Source organism: Cimex lectularius, unplaced genomic scaffold (genome assembly GCF_000648675.2).
Source record: "Cimex lectularius strain Harlan isolate CLEC.00 unplaced genomic scaffold, Clec_2.1 scaffold10, whole genome shotgun sequence".
NCBI lineage: Eukaryota > Metazoa > Arthropoda > Insecta > Hemiptera > Cimicidae > Cimex > Cimex lectularius.
The window spans coordinates 2,409,159-2,429,908 of record NW_019392665.1 but is presented as its reverse complement, the minus strand read 5'-3'; the positions used below and the strand labels follow the sequence as shown (position 1 = coordinate 2,429,908).

At 36.9% G+C, this 20,750-nt stretch overlaps 2 protein-coding genes across 3 annotated transcripts; both read left to right on the top strand.

Annotated features, from left to right (window-relative positions):
• Positions 1-1,303: 1,303 nt before the first annotated feature.
• LOC106667400 (E3 ubiquitin-protein ligase RNF144A) lies at positions 1,304-14,369 on the top strand. Of its 2 annotated transcripts, XM_014395315.2 has the most exons (8): positions 1,304-1,450; positions 1,513-1,686; positions 11,109-11,298; positions 11,359-11,548; positions 11,614-11,776; positions 11,909-12,228; positions 12,484-12,658; positions 13,484-14,369. In XM_014395315.2, exons 1-8 carry the CDS (start codon positions 1,438-1,440, stop codon positions 13,585-13,587), a joined length of 1,329 nt encoding a protein of 442 aa, XP_014250801.1. In that variant the 5' UTR covers positions 1,304-1,437; the 3' UTR covers positions 13,588-14,369. The 2 variants fall into 2 exon arrangements, with proteins under 2 accessions (XP_014250801.1, XP_024080851.1); XM_024225083.1 differs by having other exon boundaries at positions 1,305-1,450; positions 12,484-14,369.
• Positions 14,370-16,565: 2,196 nt separating this feature from the next.
• LOC106667295 (15-hydroxyprostaglandin dehydrogenase [NAD(+)]-like) lies at positions 16,566-20,411 on the top strand. Its single transcript, XM_014395161.2, has 7 exons — positions 16,566-17,053; positions 18,969-19,086; positions 19,140-19,266; positions 19,317-19,423; positions 19,478-19,651; positions 20,048-20,157; positions 20,215-20,411. Exons 1-7 carry the CDS (start codon positions 16,848-16,850, stop codon positions 20,351-20,353), a joined length of 981 nt encoding a protein of 326 aa, XP_014250647.2. The 5' UTR covers positions 16,566-16,847; the 3' UTR covers positions 20,354-20,411.
• The last annotated feature ends 339 nt before the right edge of the window (positions 20,412-20,750 follow it).

Here is a 20,750-nt window from a genome sequence, read left to right as displayed (position 1 = left end):
GATTTCGGTCAGGGCCACCTCGCATTAATGCTGCCTGACTGTTAGAGAATATTGCTCTTCCGGGAATGTATTCCTATCCTTTTAATTTCCTGGCGCAGTGTTCAATCGTTATAATCAGACTGGAAAATTTTAGCATATTTACCTAGGTTTACCGTCAGTTCGGTCTTTGGATTCATCCCGAAAACTCCAGCCCCCATGCCCTTGTTGGAGCAGTCAGTGTACCAGTAGGAGTTTGCATTTAGCGGTGTTCCTTTGACCCATTCTTCTCGTTCTGGTATCAGTACCATGTACTTTTTAGTAAAATTGTATTTTGAAGTAGTGGCATCTTTTGGCAAGCCTGTATCTCTTCTTTCAGTTTATATTGTTTATTTACATGGACTATCCTTGCAGATGTTTGTCCACTTAGGAGCCTATGTGCTGCTGCTCTGGCATCTTCTTGGTCTAAAATATGAAGTGGTAGAAGGTTTAACAACACTTCCAGGGCCGCAGTTTGCGTTGCGCTCATGGCTCCAGTAACGGCTGACAAGCTTGTCTTTTGGTGCCACTTAGCCTGATAGCTTTGGCTGCAGAGTCTTGGTCCACTACATGACTGACCCATGTCAACATGGGTTTTGGACGCAGGTGTAGCTTTAAGCTCATTTTTCATTTTAAACCCGAACTTTTTGGCACAGAGACTTCTGCACCTCCCCAAGGAATTTTTCCTCTCTGGGTGGTTTTGTCAAATGTGGATTCCATGTGAGGCGCAGGTCTAGTGTGATCCTAGATATTCAACCTCCTTGGAAAATAGGTTCGGGGTCCCGTTTAGACTTGGAGTTTTTAGGCTTACTATTTTCCTCATCCTTATGAATGGAAGCATTATGGTTTTGTGTTAATAGATAGCTCCTTCCTTTGCTCCAGATGGCCAATAATAGTTGAGTGATCAACACTAAGATCTTCCGCAACTTCCCGTGTTGTCTTACGTGAATTTTCGTCAATCAACTTTTTTAGTTGGTCCTCGTCCACAACGGAAGTCCATCCGCGGACCTTTCCTGTCTTTGAGATCGACCAAGGCGAAATCTCTGAAACCATCCCCCCCCCAACTGTACTGATGTTATGTGCGCGGTTTGAGCCGCGCTTCGCCCAAGTTTAAATTCGTACAAATAAATTTACTACTTATAAAATTCAATATAAACTGTTTTGTATAAAAGATAACTGTTAAAAGTATTTATTTATATTACATAAATTAGATTTGAGGATTTAGCTTTGTTTACGCGACAAGCACCTGCGAAAATAAAACAAATTTTCAAAACCTGCATTAATTTTGCACCAACCCGATAAATGGGATAAAATATTTTTATTTTTTAATTTAATAGAATTGAGAAAGTTCGTTGAGAAACTTGGTGTATGGACGATGTGTAAACTCCTCGGAGTGGTGAGGATTCCGCCGTCTGAAGAGGGATGGTAAAGGACGGTCCGTCTCCTCCTCGCCTTTTCCAACTTTCTGCCGTTTTACAACGGGTGCTCTTTTTCCAGATGGACGGGTCCTGGAGATCGCAATGATTGGCTGCGAGGATGAAGGAAAGGGCAAGAGATCCTGGAGGGGAGACGAGCCGAGGGAACGCGCAAGCCACGTCAAGTCGTGGTACGGATACGGCGCCTTCGCCGAAGACGACGATGGATCTCAAAGAACCCTGCTCTCCAGCAAAGGTAACGTTTAAATTTTTACCAACGAAAAAGGAATTTATGACAGAAACGAATTACATCTGGCGAATAAACACGTGTCAAAATAGGAAATAAAATCCGAATCACCGCACTTACCGGCCATAGCGTTCGCCGGCTCAACGGTCCCTTGAGTAACTGGAAAAAACCTTCACTTTCGGATAAATAAATTGTTTCGTTAATGGACTGTTGAACGCACGAAACGAACCGTAGCAGTGACCGTTGCAGTCTCTGCAACCAGACGGACGCGCAACTGCAAGCAGTAGGTCCGTTAGGACAATCACGAAAACTGTCCCCTGCTAAGAGAGATTGTGTCCGGTACGGAAACAATCAAAAAGGGCTATTCCTTTCTTAAAAGCATCCCTTTCCCAAAACAAAAGGGAATAAAGTTTCTCAGGTAATTTCCTGGGGGGAAAAGAATCAAATTTCATACCCACGTTTCAGAAGTGCACCGATGCTTTGTAATAATCAGACTTGACATTTTCTGCATCCGTGCGTTGGTCGGAGTTCCAGTTCCGATCCTACGCGAATAACATGATATAAAACCAGTTCGGGTCATTGTTTATCCTAGTAAATCCCGTTATTGAGGTCAATTCGTCTAAAAAAAGTCGGTCTGATGCTTAATGTTCCATTGTAAGATTTCCTCTTGAGTTCTGTGAGACGATGAACCTGTAACTTTAATAGTTTACGATCAAGTAGTCTACCATACCCAAGGAGACGATCAGGTTGGTATGTCACGGATTTGGACCAAACCTTTTTTGGTAATTCTACACTCCAAAATATCGGCCAAGTATGTGCCACTCATAGTGAATAGGCCATGGTTTCGCCTATAAAAGTAAATAATAACCTGGTTTTAATGTTTGATACAGTGCAGTTGGCAATTACTTTGAAACGAATTATCAACCGTGAAAATATGTCCACTAGGAATGTAAATCACGCAGAAGGTCGTCGAAATTATAAAAATTAATTTACACTGATTTCCGCTAAAGTTGGTATCCAAAGGTTTTACAACGCTAGAAGTTCGACAATTTGGTCAAATCCAAATTTTGACCATTTTCCGACCTACTTTGTATATAGAATGTTTGTTAAAATATGCACAAAAAGCAGTATTTTGTTTATTTATCTTTTTAAATCATACAAAATTAGATTCAGCGTCGTAGAGCATTTTTTTATATCTAAAGAACCATTTATATATTAAAAAAATCTATAAATTTATATTCAAACAAAAATTTACATTTAGGGGTCTCTAGAGGTGGTAAAACGAAATGTCCCATTAGTTTCACGATTTAAAAAAAAAAAAATATGGCCTGGTTTATTTGAAAATATTTCGAATTTTTATGGTATCTAGGTATATATACAATAAAATATTTTTACTGATAATTTGAAGATCGTGAGATGCGGGTCTGGTGTGACGTCGGTTTTAGAAAAATATTTTCTTTATCGTGCCAACGTTTCGACCTTTATTGAGATCCTCTTCAGTGCCTGGGATTTATAAACTGTGTTTAAATTATACAAATACATGTAGGATGTGACAAAAAAAATGAATTTATACAATGTTAGAAATTTTAGATTCAATCAAAATATTTGTACTCATTCAAAGTGTTTATTTTCTGTTTAGATCTGCATAAAAATGCTTAACGTGGTATATTTTGATTTGAGCAAGTAGAACGGCGAAATGAAAATATTAATAAATGGAAAATTAGAAAAAAAAATGGCGAAAACATATTCACAACAAGCGTCATATAGGTGTGCTATATTTTGTAGTGTAGAATCACTAAAAAAACTGTTTGGTCAAAATCCGTTAGACACCAACCCGGTCGTCCCCTTGTTAGTAGTTTTGAACTATCAAGAAATATTGGAAGCCACAGAATAACAGAAAAGATAAATGGTGGAGTGTGTTCAGTCTTTTAAAAAAAAATAGTTCCTACTCACAGCAAGTTGTTTTCAATGATGCGGATTTCGAGCCTACAGCTCTTCATCAGTTTGTAGAGCTCGTTCAACCGATGATGAGCTGTAGGCTCGAAATCCGTACGGTTGAAAACAGCCACAGAATAATGTTCCAGTTAAATCTTACAACAGTAGCAAAGGGTTCATGTCTGTTAACTGAGTCAGTATAATCTTATTCACGTATTGCTGATGTTTAATCTTTAAATTACGATTTTGGTTTAAATAAAAAAGTTAGCGTCACGAGCGGGATTCGAACCCCACGACCTTCGGCTAAATACGCCGCTGCTCTACCACTTGAGCTATCGTGTCTTTGATCCACTCAAACCCAACTTCCCATCTCAACCCCACCTTTCGAATTTTCCCTCCTTTTTGCCATTTTTCAATTATTATCTATCAAATTATTTATTATGTCTGTAGTCCAGACACCTTTTCGAAAAATCTCCACAATCGTGGTTCGTTCTTGAATTATGTCCTCACGCCAATCCAGTACGATGAACATAAAACCACACAATATTTTCGATGAAATTGGGCAGTTGGGCAACTCGTTCAGAAAATTTAGACTTCTTCAGGGCCCAGTTTTTCTTGTCCGACGGTGGCACAGACGAAAACCGCCAAGCCGACCTGAAGGCCATCGTGAAAACAACTGTGGTCGAACATTAAACATTCATCGAACCGTATACAATGTTTTGGTTTAAACGAAAGTCGGTCAATGATTCGAACTGGTTCGACCAAGTTGTGGACTGGTAGATCCTCAACAGGTTGACATACGATCTTGAAAACGAAGTACTTTGCGGTCTTAAGCTTAAAATTCAACAGTTGCAAGTTGGTCGATACCGAAGACCAAACCGGACTCGTAGGAGGAATCTTACCATCCATCAAATCTCACAATTTAAATAATTACGCTCTTTTAAATAAATTAATAATTGATCCATTAATCTCCGTTTATCCTTGTAGCGGAGCGTTAACTGATTACAAAGTTAAATCAATTTACGAGTTAAAACCCTTTTCTAGTTTTTCTCTTGTAAAATTACAATTGCAATGAGAAAGAGAAAAAAAGTTTTGTCGGTGTTGTGAAGAAACCTTGAATTCGTAAATTAGTTTTGGAAATAAAGGCAATTCTAAAATTGACCCAATTATCCCCAGATTTTCTTCCCCGAGGTCGACATGGATTCGGAACAATCGGCCGAATTTATTGACCGATCAATGTCAAATTTGTCCTTAATTGATTTGTCGAGCGAGACGAGGCGGACGTAATTTAGCAAATCGGCCAAGTGGTGTATTTTCGCCTGTTCAGACGACCGTGAGTTGCATAAAAACCTAAAGATAACAGTTTTATAACAACTAAACGATCAATTAAAATTGTGTTTCGCTTTTATATCGCTTGTACCCACCCCGATGGAAATTAGTTCGATGCGGTCTTCAATTACCTTTGATAATTTTCCCCCTGACCTTTCAACAAGCACGTGGCTTGTTTGATTAACAATTTATCATATAGCTTCATAATCGGCAAATATTTTGCCGGCTTGTGCGTATGCAACTGTCTTTCGAAGGAGGACGCCGTCGGAGAGAAATTCCATCATTTATTGCCCTTGCCATAAACAATATTTTTCCAAAAACGCATTTCTCAGAGGGACGACGTTAACTTGGGGTGTTAAATTCCCAACCTTTGGTTTCGATGTTAGCCTACCATAAAACTCTCGATCGATGTCTTTCGTTGTTTGTTGAAGTCCGAGGTGTTTCGTTAAAACAAAGAGTAAACAACATAAATCAAGAAAGACGCGGAATATCCTTTGAAGAAGAAAATCAGTCAAGTCGACACGCACTTTTTTGGAAGTATGAAAATAGTTTGACCAAATCATCAATAACCAAGGTTAAACAATAATTGACGAAGCAAGATTATATAAAACCAAACCATCCATTTTAAAACCTTTTAGTTTAAGCAGTGTTTACCTAAACTGATCTGTCTGATGGACAAAACAGCCCTCATATCCAAACAAGAAATGTACAAAAAGGTTGTTCAACCACAACAAGATACATAGAAGAAATGCGATAGATAGAACATAATACCCATTTTTAGACGATATATCAATTTAAGCAGTATCTAACTGAATGGGCATCTAAAGAAGTTTGGTATAACCTGACACGGTACGTGCAGATTCTGCAAAGAAGCAGAGGAGACACCACACACTAGCGAATTATGTTTTGGGATAAACAACGTAACCGTAGGACAAATTCAACCCTTAAACCGCGGGCCTATTAATCAAATTTCTTGATGAACTAGGACTCACCTGTGTGCGTACCACCATAAGTATAGAAAGGGGATTCAATAGGTCTCGAAGGGCGCAGAGTAATGCATACCCCCAAAATTACATCTTACATCTTAAACAGGAGGTAGGCACAATAGCTCCCGAAGAACGTAGTGTAATGCACACTCCCAACATTACATCTTAAACAGGAGCTAGACACAATAGCTCTCGAAGGGTGCAGTGTAATACACACCCCCCAACAGTACATCTTAAACAGGAACTAGACACAATAGCTCTCGAAGGGCGCAGTGTAATACGCACCCCCAACAGTACATCTTAAACAGGAGTTAGACCTAACAGCTCTCGAAGGGTACAGTGTAATGCACACCCCATCATTACATCCTAAACAGAAACTAGACACAATAGCTCTCGAAGGGTGCAGTGTAATGCACACCCCAAACATTACATCATAAGCAGGAACTAGACACAATAGCTCTCGAAGGGCGCAGTGTAATGCACACCCCCAACAGTACATCTTAAACAGGAGTTAGACCTAACAGCTCTCGAAGGGTGCAGTGTAATGCACACCCCCAACAGTACATCTTAAACAGGAGTTAGACCTAACAGCTCTCGAAGGGTACAGTGTAATGCACACCCCATCATTACATCCTAAACAGAAACTAGACACAATAGCTCTCGAAGGGTGCAGTGTAATGCACACCCCAAACATTACATCATAAGCAGGAACTAGACACAATAGCTCTCGAAGGGCGCAGTGTAATGCACACCCCCAACAGTACATCTTAAACAGGAGTTAGACCTAACAGCTCTCGAAGGGTNAAGGGTGGATGGGTACTGTCTGCTGCGAACCCAAGCACTATCTTTTTAGGGACTCGTGCTCCTTTTTAGGATCTCGCACTCTTTTGACTTTCATTGGAACAAGGGTGGATGGGTACTGTCTGCTGCGAACCCAAGCACTATCTTTTTAGGGACTCGTGCTCCTTTTTAGGATCTCGCACTCTTTTGACTTTCATTGGAACAAGGGTGGATGGGTACTGTCTGCTGCGAACCCAAGCACTATCTTTTTAGGGACTCGTGATCCTTTTTAGTATCTCGCACTTGTTTGACTCACATCGGAACAATGGTGGATGGGTACTGTCTCCTGTGAACCCAAGCACTATCTTTTTAGGGAATCGTGCACCTTTTTAGGATCTCACACTTTTTTGACTCTCATCTACACGGAATGTGACTGTCTATACCCTAATAGTGAGTGGGGGTCTCTTTTTATTTTTCCTCTAGTTGTCACTATGAAATAAATTGAAATGTGACATGTGCACAGTTGACCTATCAGTTCTCGCAGTCCACCGGCAATTCCAGCTTTTGTAATTTACAATAACTTAGAGACAGGTCTGCAAATCACCCACCTAGGGCGTTGGCAGTCCTGGGTCAGACCTCTTCTCCACCGAGGTTGGACTCCGGGTGCTGTCATCAGCTAGGTCAATTGGGCATCCATGCAGTTCCTAGATCCACTCTCATTCATTCAATACGTTGGGCACTCTCAATACGACACACAAGAATAACACATCTGCACAGAAAACAAACACTTTGAGCCCTGAAGATGATCTCAGTAAAGTTGGAAACGTTGGCACGATAAAGAAAATGTTTTTCTAAAACCTACGTCTCTCCAGACCGCATCTCACGATCTCTAAAAAATCGTAAATACATTATTTAGTGTTTACATACCATTCACTCAATTAGGGTGGTGGTATTCCTCCATTGCCCTTTACACCTATTTATAACTAACCTAATAGAGGGTCGATTGAGTACTCAATAATCCGCCATCAGCCTTCTTACACTAAACATGATGTCAATAAATACATTCACTCTCAACACACGCTAGGTACACAAAACTATCAGTACTAGTATATAATAAAACAATCCTGTTTATTCCAAAAATCGGAATAGGGACCCAGATACTCGAGTACAATTCTTGTATCGGGTGGCATTCCTATACGCTCTCTATATGGAGCCCAGGAATACCCTTCGATTAGGTGGGACACATCGAGCAACCAGTCTTCTGAACATGATGGATTCACGGATAAGTACAATGACTTATCTAAGGCAATTGTACTTATCATTTATAAAATTAGCTAAGATCATGGATAATGATTAAAAAAGAGAACATTAGGATTAAAAAAATGAAACCAGAAACACCATGATAGTGGGGATTTTAGGGAAAGTTATGTATTAAGAATCAAAATAAGTTCAGAAGGAAAAACTATATCGATGGAAAATGTACTTACTTTTACACTGTTACGTTAAGCGCATAGAATTTATGTCACACGGTCATTCTATAAAAACCACAAACGATAATATATTATCGCATCCAACTAGTGACCTGAATTTAGCTTCGATTAAAAAGGACTACGATGTATTTTAAGTGAATAATTATGTGTTACCATCGACCTCGCAATGGATTTTTACCATAAAATATAATCTTAACCGTGGTGAAGAAAATACTCTTATACAGGGTGTTATGCTACTCGTGTTACAAACTTTGCCAGTATGTTCTACGTTCAAAGTTGAACCCAAAAGTCTAAATTAACTATGGTCCGAATATCAGCAGTTTCGGAGTTATTTCACTTTTTCTGATTTTTTAAGATTTCACTACCTTGCTTCAAATAAACAATGATAACTCGAAAACTAAAAGGTTTTGGACAAATCCGTTAATACCATGGAAAAGTACGTTAAATTTCCAATAAGATGTGACCAATATTAAATTCGGAAACGTTTTTGAAATAAGCCTTTTAGTAGCGAGAACTTTGAGGAAAAAAAATTCAAAGTTGAAAAAATTAGTATGGTGATACTAAACTACTATTTCCAAACCTAGAGACCAGCAAATTTCAGGAAACGTACTCCATTTAATATCCTTTTTAGTGGTGCAATTGCTTTTTTAATTACTTTTTTCAAAGATGAAGAAATTGATGGAGGAAAGGAAAAAAACCGTGGCTGACAGATTGTTAAGGTGGAAAGATCAATAATAATAAAAAAATTAAGGAAATTTTGAATGAATTTATTTTATCTTTTTTATTTGGGTTCGAAACCGAAATAGTGCAAGTGTTTACTTATTTACCAACACTATTGCAACTTTGATTAAAGGATTTTTGTATTATTATTCTCCGGAATAAAAAAGATTATTTTTTATTATAATTCATTTTTCCTTCTTACCAATCACGGTTTTTCCTTTTCTCCATCAATTTCTTCATCTTTGAAAAAAGTAATTAAAAAACAAATTACACCACTAAAAGGGATATTAAATGGAGTACGTTTGCTGAAATTTACTGGTCTCTAGGTTTGGAAATAGTGGTATAGAATCACCATAGTAAGTTTTTCAACATTAAAAAAAAAATTATTTTCCAAAGTTCTCGTTACTAAAACGCTCATTTTATCAACGTTTACAAGTTTAGTATTGATCACATCTTATTGCAAATTTAACGTAGTTTTCAATGGTATCAACGGATTTGACCAAAGACGTTTAGTTTTGGAGTTATCATTGTTTATTTGAACCAAGGTCGTGAAATCTTAAAAAATCAGGAAAAGTGGAATAGCTCCGACACTGTTGAGATTTGGACCATAGTTAATTAGGACTTTTTGGTTCCATTTTAAGCGTAGAATCTACTGGCATAGTTTGTAACACGAGTAGCCGAACTCATTTTAACTTATAAAATCAATAAACAGATTATTTTATTAGTCGGATCGAATAAGGATGCGGATAAAAGCCTTGGAAACAGACGTTCTCCCGAGGAGAGAAAACGAACCCCGTGTATTTTTTTTCTGTTTTTGTACGGTTTAAACAGATGCACGCTGATTATTTATCGTTCTGTTTGGCGTCATAGGCAAAAGTTCGGAAGTGAGGACGGCCGAAGCCTGTTTCCAAGAAACTGGATGGCATTGAAGTCGCTTTGCGGTAGCTGCCCACCCGCAAAACAAAGGAGTTACAGTTTCAAAAACAATCTTCGTGAATCTCAGATACAACGTATTAAAACTTTTTAAAAAAATTAGTATATAAATAAGCATTGTTTTAATTAAAAATTAATAAGGAATCTTGGATTATGAGATATTTATATTATTTAAGTTGAATTTTAATGTTTTTAATTTCCCTCTGTCACTCACTCATTCTCTCTCACTCAATCTCTCTCTCTCTCTCTCTCTCTCTCTCTCTCTCTCTCTCTCTCTCTCCCTCTCCCTCACTCACTCGCGCTCCCCTCTCTCTCTCACACACACTCACTCACTTTCCCCCTCTCTCACTCACTCTCTCGCCCCCCTCACTCACTCAGTCACTCTCTCTCACACGTACTCTTTCTCTCCCTCACTCACTCGCGCTCCCCTCTCAACACACACACACACTCACTCTCTTTCCCTCTCTCTCTCTTTCTCTCTCTCCCTCACTCACTCACGCCTCCCTCTCTCTCACACACACACTCACTTTCGCCCTCTCCTCCTCCTCTCTCTCTCTCTCTCTCTCACTCACTCACTCACTCACTCACTCTCTCTCTCTCTTTCTCTCCTTCTCACTCACTCTCTCTCTCTCTTTCTCTCCTTCTCACTCACTCTCTCTCTCTCTCTCTCTCTCTCTTTCTCTTTCTCTCCCTCACTCACGCCTCCCTCTCACACACACACTATGACACATGACCTCTGCTGTTGCAAACTCTCGTAAAAAAAAGGCATTCATTTATTAATTAATATCACTCCCTCCATTCTAGCAAATATTTTTCTCTCACTTGTGTGTGAACAGTAAATACAATCATATTTATCTGCGTTTGCATTTTAATAAGTGTAACAGGTTTGCCTCTATTTATAAATATTTATTGACCGATGAAATGAGTAATGTTATTTCAAACTAAACAAGTCGACTTATTTTTCTTTATCTGACAGATATCATTTTATCATGTAAGAATTATGACTTCATTTCTGTTCTGATGGTCCTGATCTTCACTGCATTATTCATATTGTGTATATTTACATTTTTTTTTTCATCTTGACCAAAATTTCCTCATGAAGGTATTACACAATACACAAGTTTGCATGGCTGTTGTTTGTTATTATTTATATACACCTCTCATCATTATGTTTATATTTAACTTGCAAATGATAAAACTGATGAAGTTTGACCTGTTATATAAAATATATTAATGATTTTTTTTTCTGTTTTAACAGAGAGACTGAAATGGAGATCCAGTCTGGCCCTGGGTTCTATTCTGAGCAAATGGTCGCGATCAAGGATGGATGTGGGTAGCTCGGGGGGCAGTAGCGATGCACTCAGAAAGGTACATACGGTCCTCGCCCTTTCCGAAGAGCCTATGAGGCCTGTGAACCGTCTACGGCACCATAACATCATGTGCTCGAGGTGAGTCATCGTAGGTTTGAGTTTTTTGTCCATTTTTAAATACATGTTGTAATGCTCCAGGTGTTCGTCTCTCCTTTCGATGGCCTCATCTTCGAGGTATTCCATCACCACGGACGGAAACTACGTGCAAGTAGGAAGGTCGTCGTCACCGGTCCCGCCTAGCCCGACAATCCTCTGTAAAGTCTGCCTCAGCACAATTCCAGAGAGCAGCATGTGGACCCTTCAGTGCTCCTGCATCTTTTGCATTGAGGTAATCGACTTATTTCAATAGAAACTCGAATATATCTTAAACATGGTTTGATTTCATTTTTTAAGTGTATGAGAGCGTATGTCGAATTTGAAATAAGCCAGGGTGCCTATGAAATCTCGTGCCCAGATGCCATGTGCAAAGCTCAGGGTGTAGTGTCTCTTAGCGAGATTGAAAATCTAGTCAATTCTGACGTGATGGAAAAGTATAGAAGATACAGACTTAATAGAGGTAATTGCTAATATATTAATTATTTATAATTGGTGTATTAATTAAATTTAAATTTTCCATAATAATAAAGTAAATAAAGTATAATGTCAAGAGAGATGATAGATGATAAAACAAGCACTTTTTTTGTTTTAGAAGTCGAAGATGATATCAGGTTGGCATGGTGCCCATCGGCAGGCTGTGAGACGGTCTGCCAGCTCACACAGCCATCGTCAGCCCACCGAGTCCATTGTCCGTCCTGCGCCACCGACTTTTGTTCCTTGTGCAGGGGTCCGTGGCATCCTTCCGGGCCTTGTCCCCAGGCCGGCCCTGCACCGGGCATCCCGTTTGACTCGGACCTGATTAAGTGCTGTCCAATGTGCGCTGTGCCCATTGAAAAAGATGAAGGTTGTGCTCAGATGATGTGCAAGAGGTGTAAGCACGTCTTTTGCTGGTACTGTCTTGCATCGCTTGATGTAAGTGTTTGTCATAGAACAATTGCTAATGTGTAATTATTTTATTGATTTAACATTTTATAGTGAAATTTGTATAAATAAAATGAAAGATTGTTCACCAAGGGGGTGGTTTAAAATATCTGATCACAAGATATTCAGATTTCATTATGGTAAAACCTATGATGTGTTAAACAATATTACAATTTGTTTATAATTGCTTTTTCAATGCAACAAGAAAGTTTTTAAAATATGCAACTTTTTACATTTCTTTTTAAGGATGATTTTCTTCTCAGACATTATGACAAAGGGCCATGTAAGAACAAGCTTGGTCACTCGAGAGCGTCGGTTATCTGGCACAGGACTCAGGTCATCGGGATTTTTGCGGGTTTCGGGATTCTGCTCTTAGTCGCTTCGCCGCTCCTCCTTCTTGCTGCGCCGTGCATAGTCTGTTGTAAGTGCCGTGTATGCACAGGTGGTCCTAGACTCGACCCTGAAGACGATCTTCCAGAGGAGTCAGCATCGTGAAATACGAGATCTCAGTTTATAATTCGAGAGTGTTAATTAGCTACTTTGTTTTCAGTAAATAAGAATAATTGAAAGTGCCTCGTCGAGACTGTAAAAAATTTAGAGGCTAGGTTTGAAAACATAGTCAGCTTTGTTTTCATAATTCACAACTCAACTAAGAAGAAAACACTGAAATTACTTTTTTATACTTTCGTTGGTTTAAAAATTCTGTTTCTTCTTGTTAAAATGTTTTGTGATGTTTACTGAACGCAAAGTATAAAACTATTTTGTTTAGGTTTTTTGTTCGATGTCATAAACGTGGGGAAAAAGTGAATAATTACAAAACAAAGGCTGTGAACCTAATAAATGAAAAGATTATCCTGTAAAAGAGAAAGAAAAAAATTACTGAAAATTTTCCCTCACTGCCCGTTGTTAGTCTTTATCATTTTCCTCAATTTTATTTTGTAAATTGTGAATAATTTTAAAACTGATAATAGCGATCATTTGTAAATAGAAGTAAATTGGTTTATTTTTTTATATTTTAAAATCATAATTTAATTCTCCTTTTTTTTTTTTTTTTTTTTTTTAAATGAAAAATTTTGAATTGAACTTACAATTACCTATTCCTATAGTCAAAAATTATGATATAGAGGAACAAAAATAATAAAAGACGACAATTTTTTGGGTACTACTTTAATAATTAATAAATATATGAATGATATATAAATAAAAGTCAGATCTGAGCGATTTAATGTTATATACAATTTTGCAGGTCCACATGCAAGATTATTTAAAAAGAAGAAGTTCCAACAGCATGAAAATCAAAGAAGCCTGATAAGATATAGAGAAAGAGAAAGGAGAAACAAGATAAAATAAAGGAGAAGAAACTAATAAAGGTTTTCAATAATGTAATCAATTTGCCTTTCTTTTTCTTTATATGAAATGTGGCTCATCTGAACTTTTAAGTAGGCAACGCTTCATAGAAATTCCATGAAAAGTGAATAAATATATATATATTGAAATTTATAATAATAAAAAAAATATCTGTACATATTATAATAATAAGAAGAAAAAAATAAAATCAATTTATTTTATATATGCATATATAACTCTGTTTTTACTATTTTTTTAAGTACTTAATTAGTTTAGAATTCACAAGCTTTAATTTTACAATGGACAAAAGATAGCACCCCTTTCCCTTAATCTTAAACTTATATTAATTACTGTACTTAAAAAAAATATTTTTTCTTTTTGATTTTATTTTGTGTTATTTGGCTTATGCATTCCGATCATGGAATATTACGGCTCTTGTACTTGTTAATGTGAATATTGTATATAGAACTATGATAAAAAGAAAAGTAACAAAAACTGTGCAATTTTTAAATTTAGATTTGTTAATATTTTTTTTAATACTATTATTAAAAGGACAAATGGACTATAGAGAAAAAATTTTAATTATTGTAATTATAAACTTAATGTTATGTTTTAAAAAAAATGATAAAAAGGAGCAAAACTAAAAAAAAAAAGTTTCTACTCTTTAATGAATTTTATCAGTTTCTAGTTGCGGTTATAGCTTTTCCAAGGTGCTTCCTTGTAATTTATCATCATAATGATGTAAAACAAAAGAGATATTAAAATTATAAAAAATTGTTTTTTAAGTGGAAATTATTATATTTTACCCATTTTCCTATGAAATAAGTTAGAATTGCCATAAACCAGGACACTCGTATAGAGACTGCCTCAAGAAGGAAACATTTTTCACAGTTGTGGCACGGAAGGAAGTTTTTTTTAAAGGAATACTGCCAAAAAGGTGCTTCCCCTTTCGAAAACGGTGGTTGAGTTAAAGTGGGCAAGATTTGGCCGTAGTTGTCCACATTAAAAAAAAGATATTGATAGATTATAGATTCTAATGGGTAATTATATAGATTCTAATATGTGTGACTTATCTAGCTGGCCTGTATTTAGACCATTTTCAATTTTCTAATACAAATTATCTGCACATAAAGTGCATGGGAGGTGTTGTAATAATATATTTTATTTTGACTATAAGTCATTACATGAATCAACGATAAATCAAGTAGATTCACTCACTTCACACAAGAAAAATTTGGACTGATCAAATATTTAATTTTTTAGTCATGAAGGGAGATGGATTCATTGAACAAAGAAATTCTCGAAAATTCTATTAGTCTAAGTTGGTCTTGCTCTTTTGTATAACCCCTCACTCTCATTAACATTATTTCATATATTTATATATTCACATTCATATATTCATTCATAACATCAGACATTATTTCTCATTCGCTATCCCTCATTCACACACATGCTATCATTCATTCACGCACGCAATCCCACACATTCACTCACGCACTTTTCCTCATTCACTACCCCAAATGTACTCACTATCCCTCATTCATTCCACACTTTTCACTATCACTCACACTATCCTTCATTCACACAATCCCACTCTCACACATTCACTCACACACTCTCTCATTCACGATTTCTCCCTGGCACATTATCCTCGTCATTCATTTACACACTCCCTCATTCACTGTCTGTCGATTATACCCTATCTCTCACAAATTCAATCCCTCTCATATATATATTCACTCAATCTCATGCAAACACACTACCCATACATTCTCACACACCATCCTTCATTCACATTTCTCTCTCACTCACACACACTATTCCTCATTCACTCACTCTCTCTTTCCCTCCCTCCCTCTCTCTCTCTCTCTCTCTCTCTCTCTCTCTCTCTCTCCCTCTCTCACACACACACACACAAAATCCCTATTCTCATTCACCCACTATTACTCCATTGAACAAGTCGTTCAAGATCAATTGGTTTGTCAACTTTTCTACAGAGTATTATTTCGGTACTTTCTTTCCTTGTTATATAGATTTATTTAATAAACTAATGTTTATGTCCGTTTGGTTTTGTAAGTATTGATGTCAATCCATTGTTTTTGCAATGTTATTCTTAACAAAAGTCACGCGAGTTCGCTGACCATCTTTGTGGTATGGCCATGACATTTTCAGGCGTTGTCAGAACGCATCGATTCACTGAAAAGTAGCAAGCCGAAATAACAGAGCTTTTACGACGGACGAAATTTACGGCGGAAAACTTAACGATTTTTTTCTTTATGTTGTACTGTTTAAACGCGAAAGAATCTGAAACCGATGCAGTGCCTTTTTTGACCCTTTACTATGGGACCTAAAATCATCATGGCAGCTCTAAATGCCTGCCTGGTACAAGATTAAAAAATAAATAGCACTGGATTTGAATTTAGATAGCGATTATGAGAGCTGATGCTGGGAGTTCCTCACTGAAGATGGCGCAACGCCGAAACGCACTTGAGTGAAGACGGACCCAAAAGTGATCCTGTACCGGTTCTGCAAGTGTATATGAGAGAATAATTCAATGTACTTAGACTTCCTGTCTTTTATGCTGATAGATAAGTTATTTACGACATGTAATCAACTGACTGTGAATAAAGTTTACCATAAAATACTAAGACGACATCGCCAGACCAATCCGTCACACTTCACTTATCAAATCGACGGAATGCTCTTATGAATAATTAAAAAGTCGTAGTGAACTTAAATTAAATTCTTAGAGTAATAAAATGAGTCATAAAGAGTTTCTAACAATTTGCAAAATTGTATTGATTTTTTTTTAACATATGATTTATAAATTTGTAAGATTTTCAATTTTGAAGGAAAACAAAAAATTCGATCTATATTTAAGAAGATTTGAATAAAAATAAAAGATTGCCTTGCCAGTCTAAATGCTAAGTCATATTGTTTAAAGGGAAATGTGATTTTCTTTTAAACATACTAGAAAAATAAGCTATCCTAAGTAGAATTCACAGAATATATCCAGTTTTTGAAAAATTAAAAAATGCTAATATTTATGAGAGATCAGCATAAAAAAACGTATATACATTTAACATTATACTTCAATTTAATTTAAAATAAGATTAAAATGTTTTTAAATATAGAATAGATTGTTAAAACAGATTGTATTTTCAAAAAGCACAAACAAAAAACATCGCCGAGTATTTTCCAAAATTAATAACAAAACGTAAAATTACAAGCGTACAAGGCCGAAACGGGGTGAAAAGAGAGCAATGCTGCGCTTCAGTTTCTCGAGGGGGCATCTTAAGCTTAAGGATGCAGTTTCGCGGTGGCCAGGGTTGGTATCCTCGAAATGGAAGCAGCACGCTTTGCAGGCCAGGATGGCTTCCTCGACTCCGCCGATGAAGGAAACTACTTTCGAACCGATGGTCAATAAAAAGCCCCTGCCGAATTGCTGCTCTAGGGCGAGACCCGAGTGGTAAGTCACGGAAAATAAGACAAAAACTTACTTAAGTACTTTTTTTTGGCGAAGAAAAGTGATTCGCCCGGAAATTTCCTTTTTCAGTCGTTCATTTTGGCCCTTCTAGACAAATCTTGGCAAAAATTATAAGACAGAGACGTAAAGCTCCGCCATTTTTAAAAGAAAATCAATCAGTGTTACAATATACAAAAGAGAGGGAGAGGTAGAGATAGAAAGAAAAGAAAGAAAAAGCGTTTGTGTGTGTATATTCACCTCTGAAATTTTACTGTATTTTCAAAATACGTAAAAAATAGCATTTATGAATAATTACAAGTTTTCAAAATATTTATTCACCAACTGTGCTGTTGTTTGTGACTACTGATCTCCATTTAGAAGTCTTTCCGTATTCCAAACTAATCGCTGCATGGGATAATCTCTCTCCCTCACTCGCTCACTCTCCCTCATTCTCTTTCTCACTCACGCTTTCATTCACTATCTCGCACTCATTCCTCACTGACTCTTTTTCTCAATCACTAATTATTTCTCTCTCTCTCTCTCTCTCTCTCTCTCTCTCTCTCTCTCTCACACACATTCTCTCCCTCTCTCTTACCCTCTCCCTCCTTCCCTCTCTTCTTTCCCTCACCATCTTCCTCTCTATCACCCTCTCTCTCTTTCTCTCTCACTCTCTCTCTCTCTCTCTCTCTCACTCACTTTCTCTCATTACCTTTCTCATTCACTCTTTCATTCCCTCAGTTGCTCATTCGCTATCTCGTACTACCTCCTCACCAACTTACTCACTAATTCTCTCTCTCTCTCACACTCACTCTCTCACTCACTAACTAATTCACTCTCTCTCACTCTCTCTCTTTCTCTCTCACTCTCTCTCCCTCCCCCTCTCCCTCCCCTCTCTATTCTCTCTTCTCTCTCTCTCTCTCTCTCTCTTTCACTCACTTTCTCTTTCATTATCTTTCTCACACACTCACTCTTTCATTCACTCACTCAATCACTCACTTTCTCTCACTAATTCTCTCTTTCTTCTAACTCTCTCTCACTCACTCTCACTCTTTATCTCTCCCTCTCTTCACTCACTTTCTCTTTCATTACCTTTCTCATACACTCACTCTTTCATTCACTCTTTCAATCACTCACTAATTCTCTCTTTCTTCTCTCTCTCTCTCTCTCTCTCTCTCTCCTCTTCTTTTTGTCACTTTTCTTTTTGACTTCACTTTCCCTTCGTATAGCTCCTTTCTGTTCTCTTTTGTCATTCCTTCTGCTGCCTAGAGTTGTTCATATGTGTGCTAGGTTGTCATTTAAAATTGTTTTCGATTGATACCCATGGCTCTCAGAGAAGTAGCATGTTTATTTTCACTTTTTTTTAATACTCTACCCTTGTTAAAAACTGCTCCTTAGCCTTCTATGCCAATGATATATCAATTTACTGTACTTCCTGAAGGGTATAACCATAAACTTTTGTTAAACATCCCCTAGGCAGAGGCTATTTAATTCACCAAAAATTTTGACATGCAAAATAATTGAGAATAGGTAGACAAGACTATCATAGACGATGTACTTTCTTTGTGCTTGTCTAAATTCTGCCTTATGAAGATTTAAAACATTTTAAGGAGCAAAAACTTTTCTTTTTTTTATTTCCTATTGTGCATATCAAATTTATTGAAATATTGTCGCTTTAACATAAATAATTAATTAATACTTAAACAAAACTGTAATCAAATTGTTTGACCCAAAATATTTAAAAAAGAAAAAAATCCAAGTTACTTTCTGATTGACTGCCATTAAGGAAAGTCTCCAACCCCACCAACTAATCTTCCAAACCATCTACAACTCTCTGATGTTGGCACAGAGACCACAAAAACAAAAAACAAATGCGATTCCAATATGTAAAAATAAATAAATGTTAAATTTGAACTTTTAGTGGAGACTGTGCAAGATATAGATATATGAACCCAGAATGCAAAGTTGCCGTAATCACCGAAGGAGCGAGTGGACTCGGATTTGACATTGCAAACGAGCTCTTATGCAATGAAGCTTATGTATGTTCAAAATCCAGTATTTTAATAAAAACATTGAATGAGTTCTTTTCCAGAGAGTTATTCTGACTGGCTGCAACTGGGACCTAGGTGCCAAAGCGCTCAAGAGACTCAGGAAGAAGCACGAAGAGGAGAGGTGTTGCTACATGAAAATGGACCCGAGGAAAGAATCTGAAGTTAAATGTACAAAAATAAAAATCTGAGATAATCCCAGACTATAACCACCCTTGTAGATGTTTTAGGACGGATCTCGGAGAGATTCAACGGAATCGACATCCTTGTCAACAACGCCAAGGCTATAAATGAAACTCTTTGGGAGAGCGAAGTGACCTACAACCTGGTATTGTCGCATAAAACTTTAAAACATTTCAAAACTGACTGATGAATTTTTAAGCATTCTGTAGTCCAAGGGACTTTAGTCGGCATGGAACTGATGAAAAATACGAAAGCCCGTCCGGGAGGGATCATTCTCAACATCGCGTCAACTTTAAGCTTCGATTCTGATCCCTGCCTCCCGATATTCACAGGGACTCAATACGCTATCGCAGGCTTCACAAAATCTTACGGAGTAATTAGCATTATCTGTTTATTATCACTCTTAAAATTTAAATTGTGACAACTTTTTTTTTCTTATTTAGGTAACAAAATTTAACATTGGCAATAAGATTACAATCTTTAATATCATATAATTATTAATTAATGCTTTGATTATAGTGTGCAATGAATGATAAGCAAATAAATTTATTTTGTAATACAATCAAAAATTTTATTAAACAAATATTAAAACTTTTTTTTAGAAAGAGATAAAATCACAGGCATTTAACATACAATTTTTAGGCCTTTGAGTATTTAGATATTTTCATTTTATCCGGTTTTAATATAAAAATTGTTTGTAAATGTTCTTGGCATTATTAAGCTTTTATTGCGCCCCACCATTCCAAATTATAAGTTCTTTATTTTGTAGGACAAAAAGAATTTTGCCGGTTCGGACATCAGAGTTGTCGGGCTATGCCCTGGGCCTCTGAATGCATCGCACTTGACTTGCAATCAAGGATTAGAGTTAGCGTTCGTCAGGTAAATTTATCTACTAATTTATTGTCAACGCACTAAAATATTTGTATTTTTTTACAGCAATTCATCCATCGGAAAGGCAGTCATCCACATGATACAGTACGCGCCCACTGGAACCCTCTGGGTTTTGGAAGAGGGCCTTTACAGGCTCAAGTTCCCAGAGAGGAAAACATTCCAGAAAAAGGTCACCTATGTATGAAAAATGTCCATTCGTATTTGAACACTACTCTTAAACAATAAACATACAAAAAATGTCACTGTTCTTTTATTTTACATAGTTGGTACTTATGGTTTTGGTGTATTCTTGGCGTTTGTTTTGTCTTCTTTGCCATCGACCAGCGCTTTCATACTGTCCTTGTAGTAGTAACCGCCGAAAGCTAAGACGCAGATGGCTGTGAGAATGCCAAACGGGTCGCACATGCAACGCCAACTCTTGAATGTTGAGTTCATTATTTTTGTTTGTAAAATTTGTGACTTTTTAACTTTCAAACATGTGATTTGTTATATTAGCAATTGACTTCTTTTTAAATATTATTTTTAAATATGTGTAATCAGTGGATGAAGACATTTTTGTAATACCATTTTTTTTACTACTT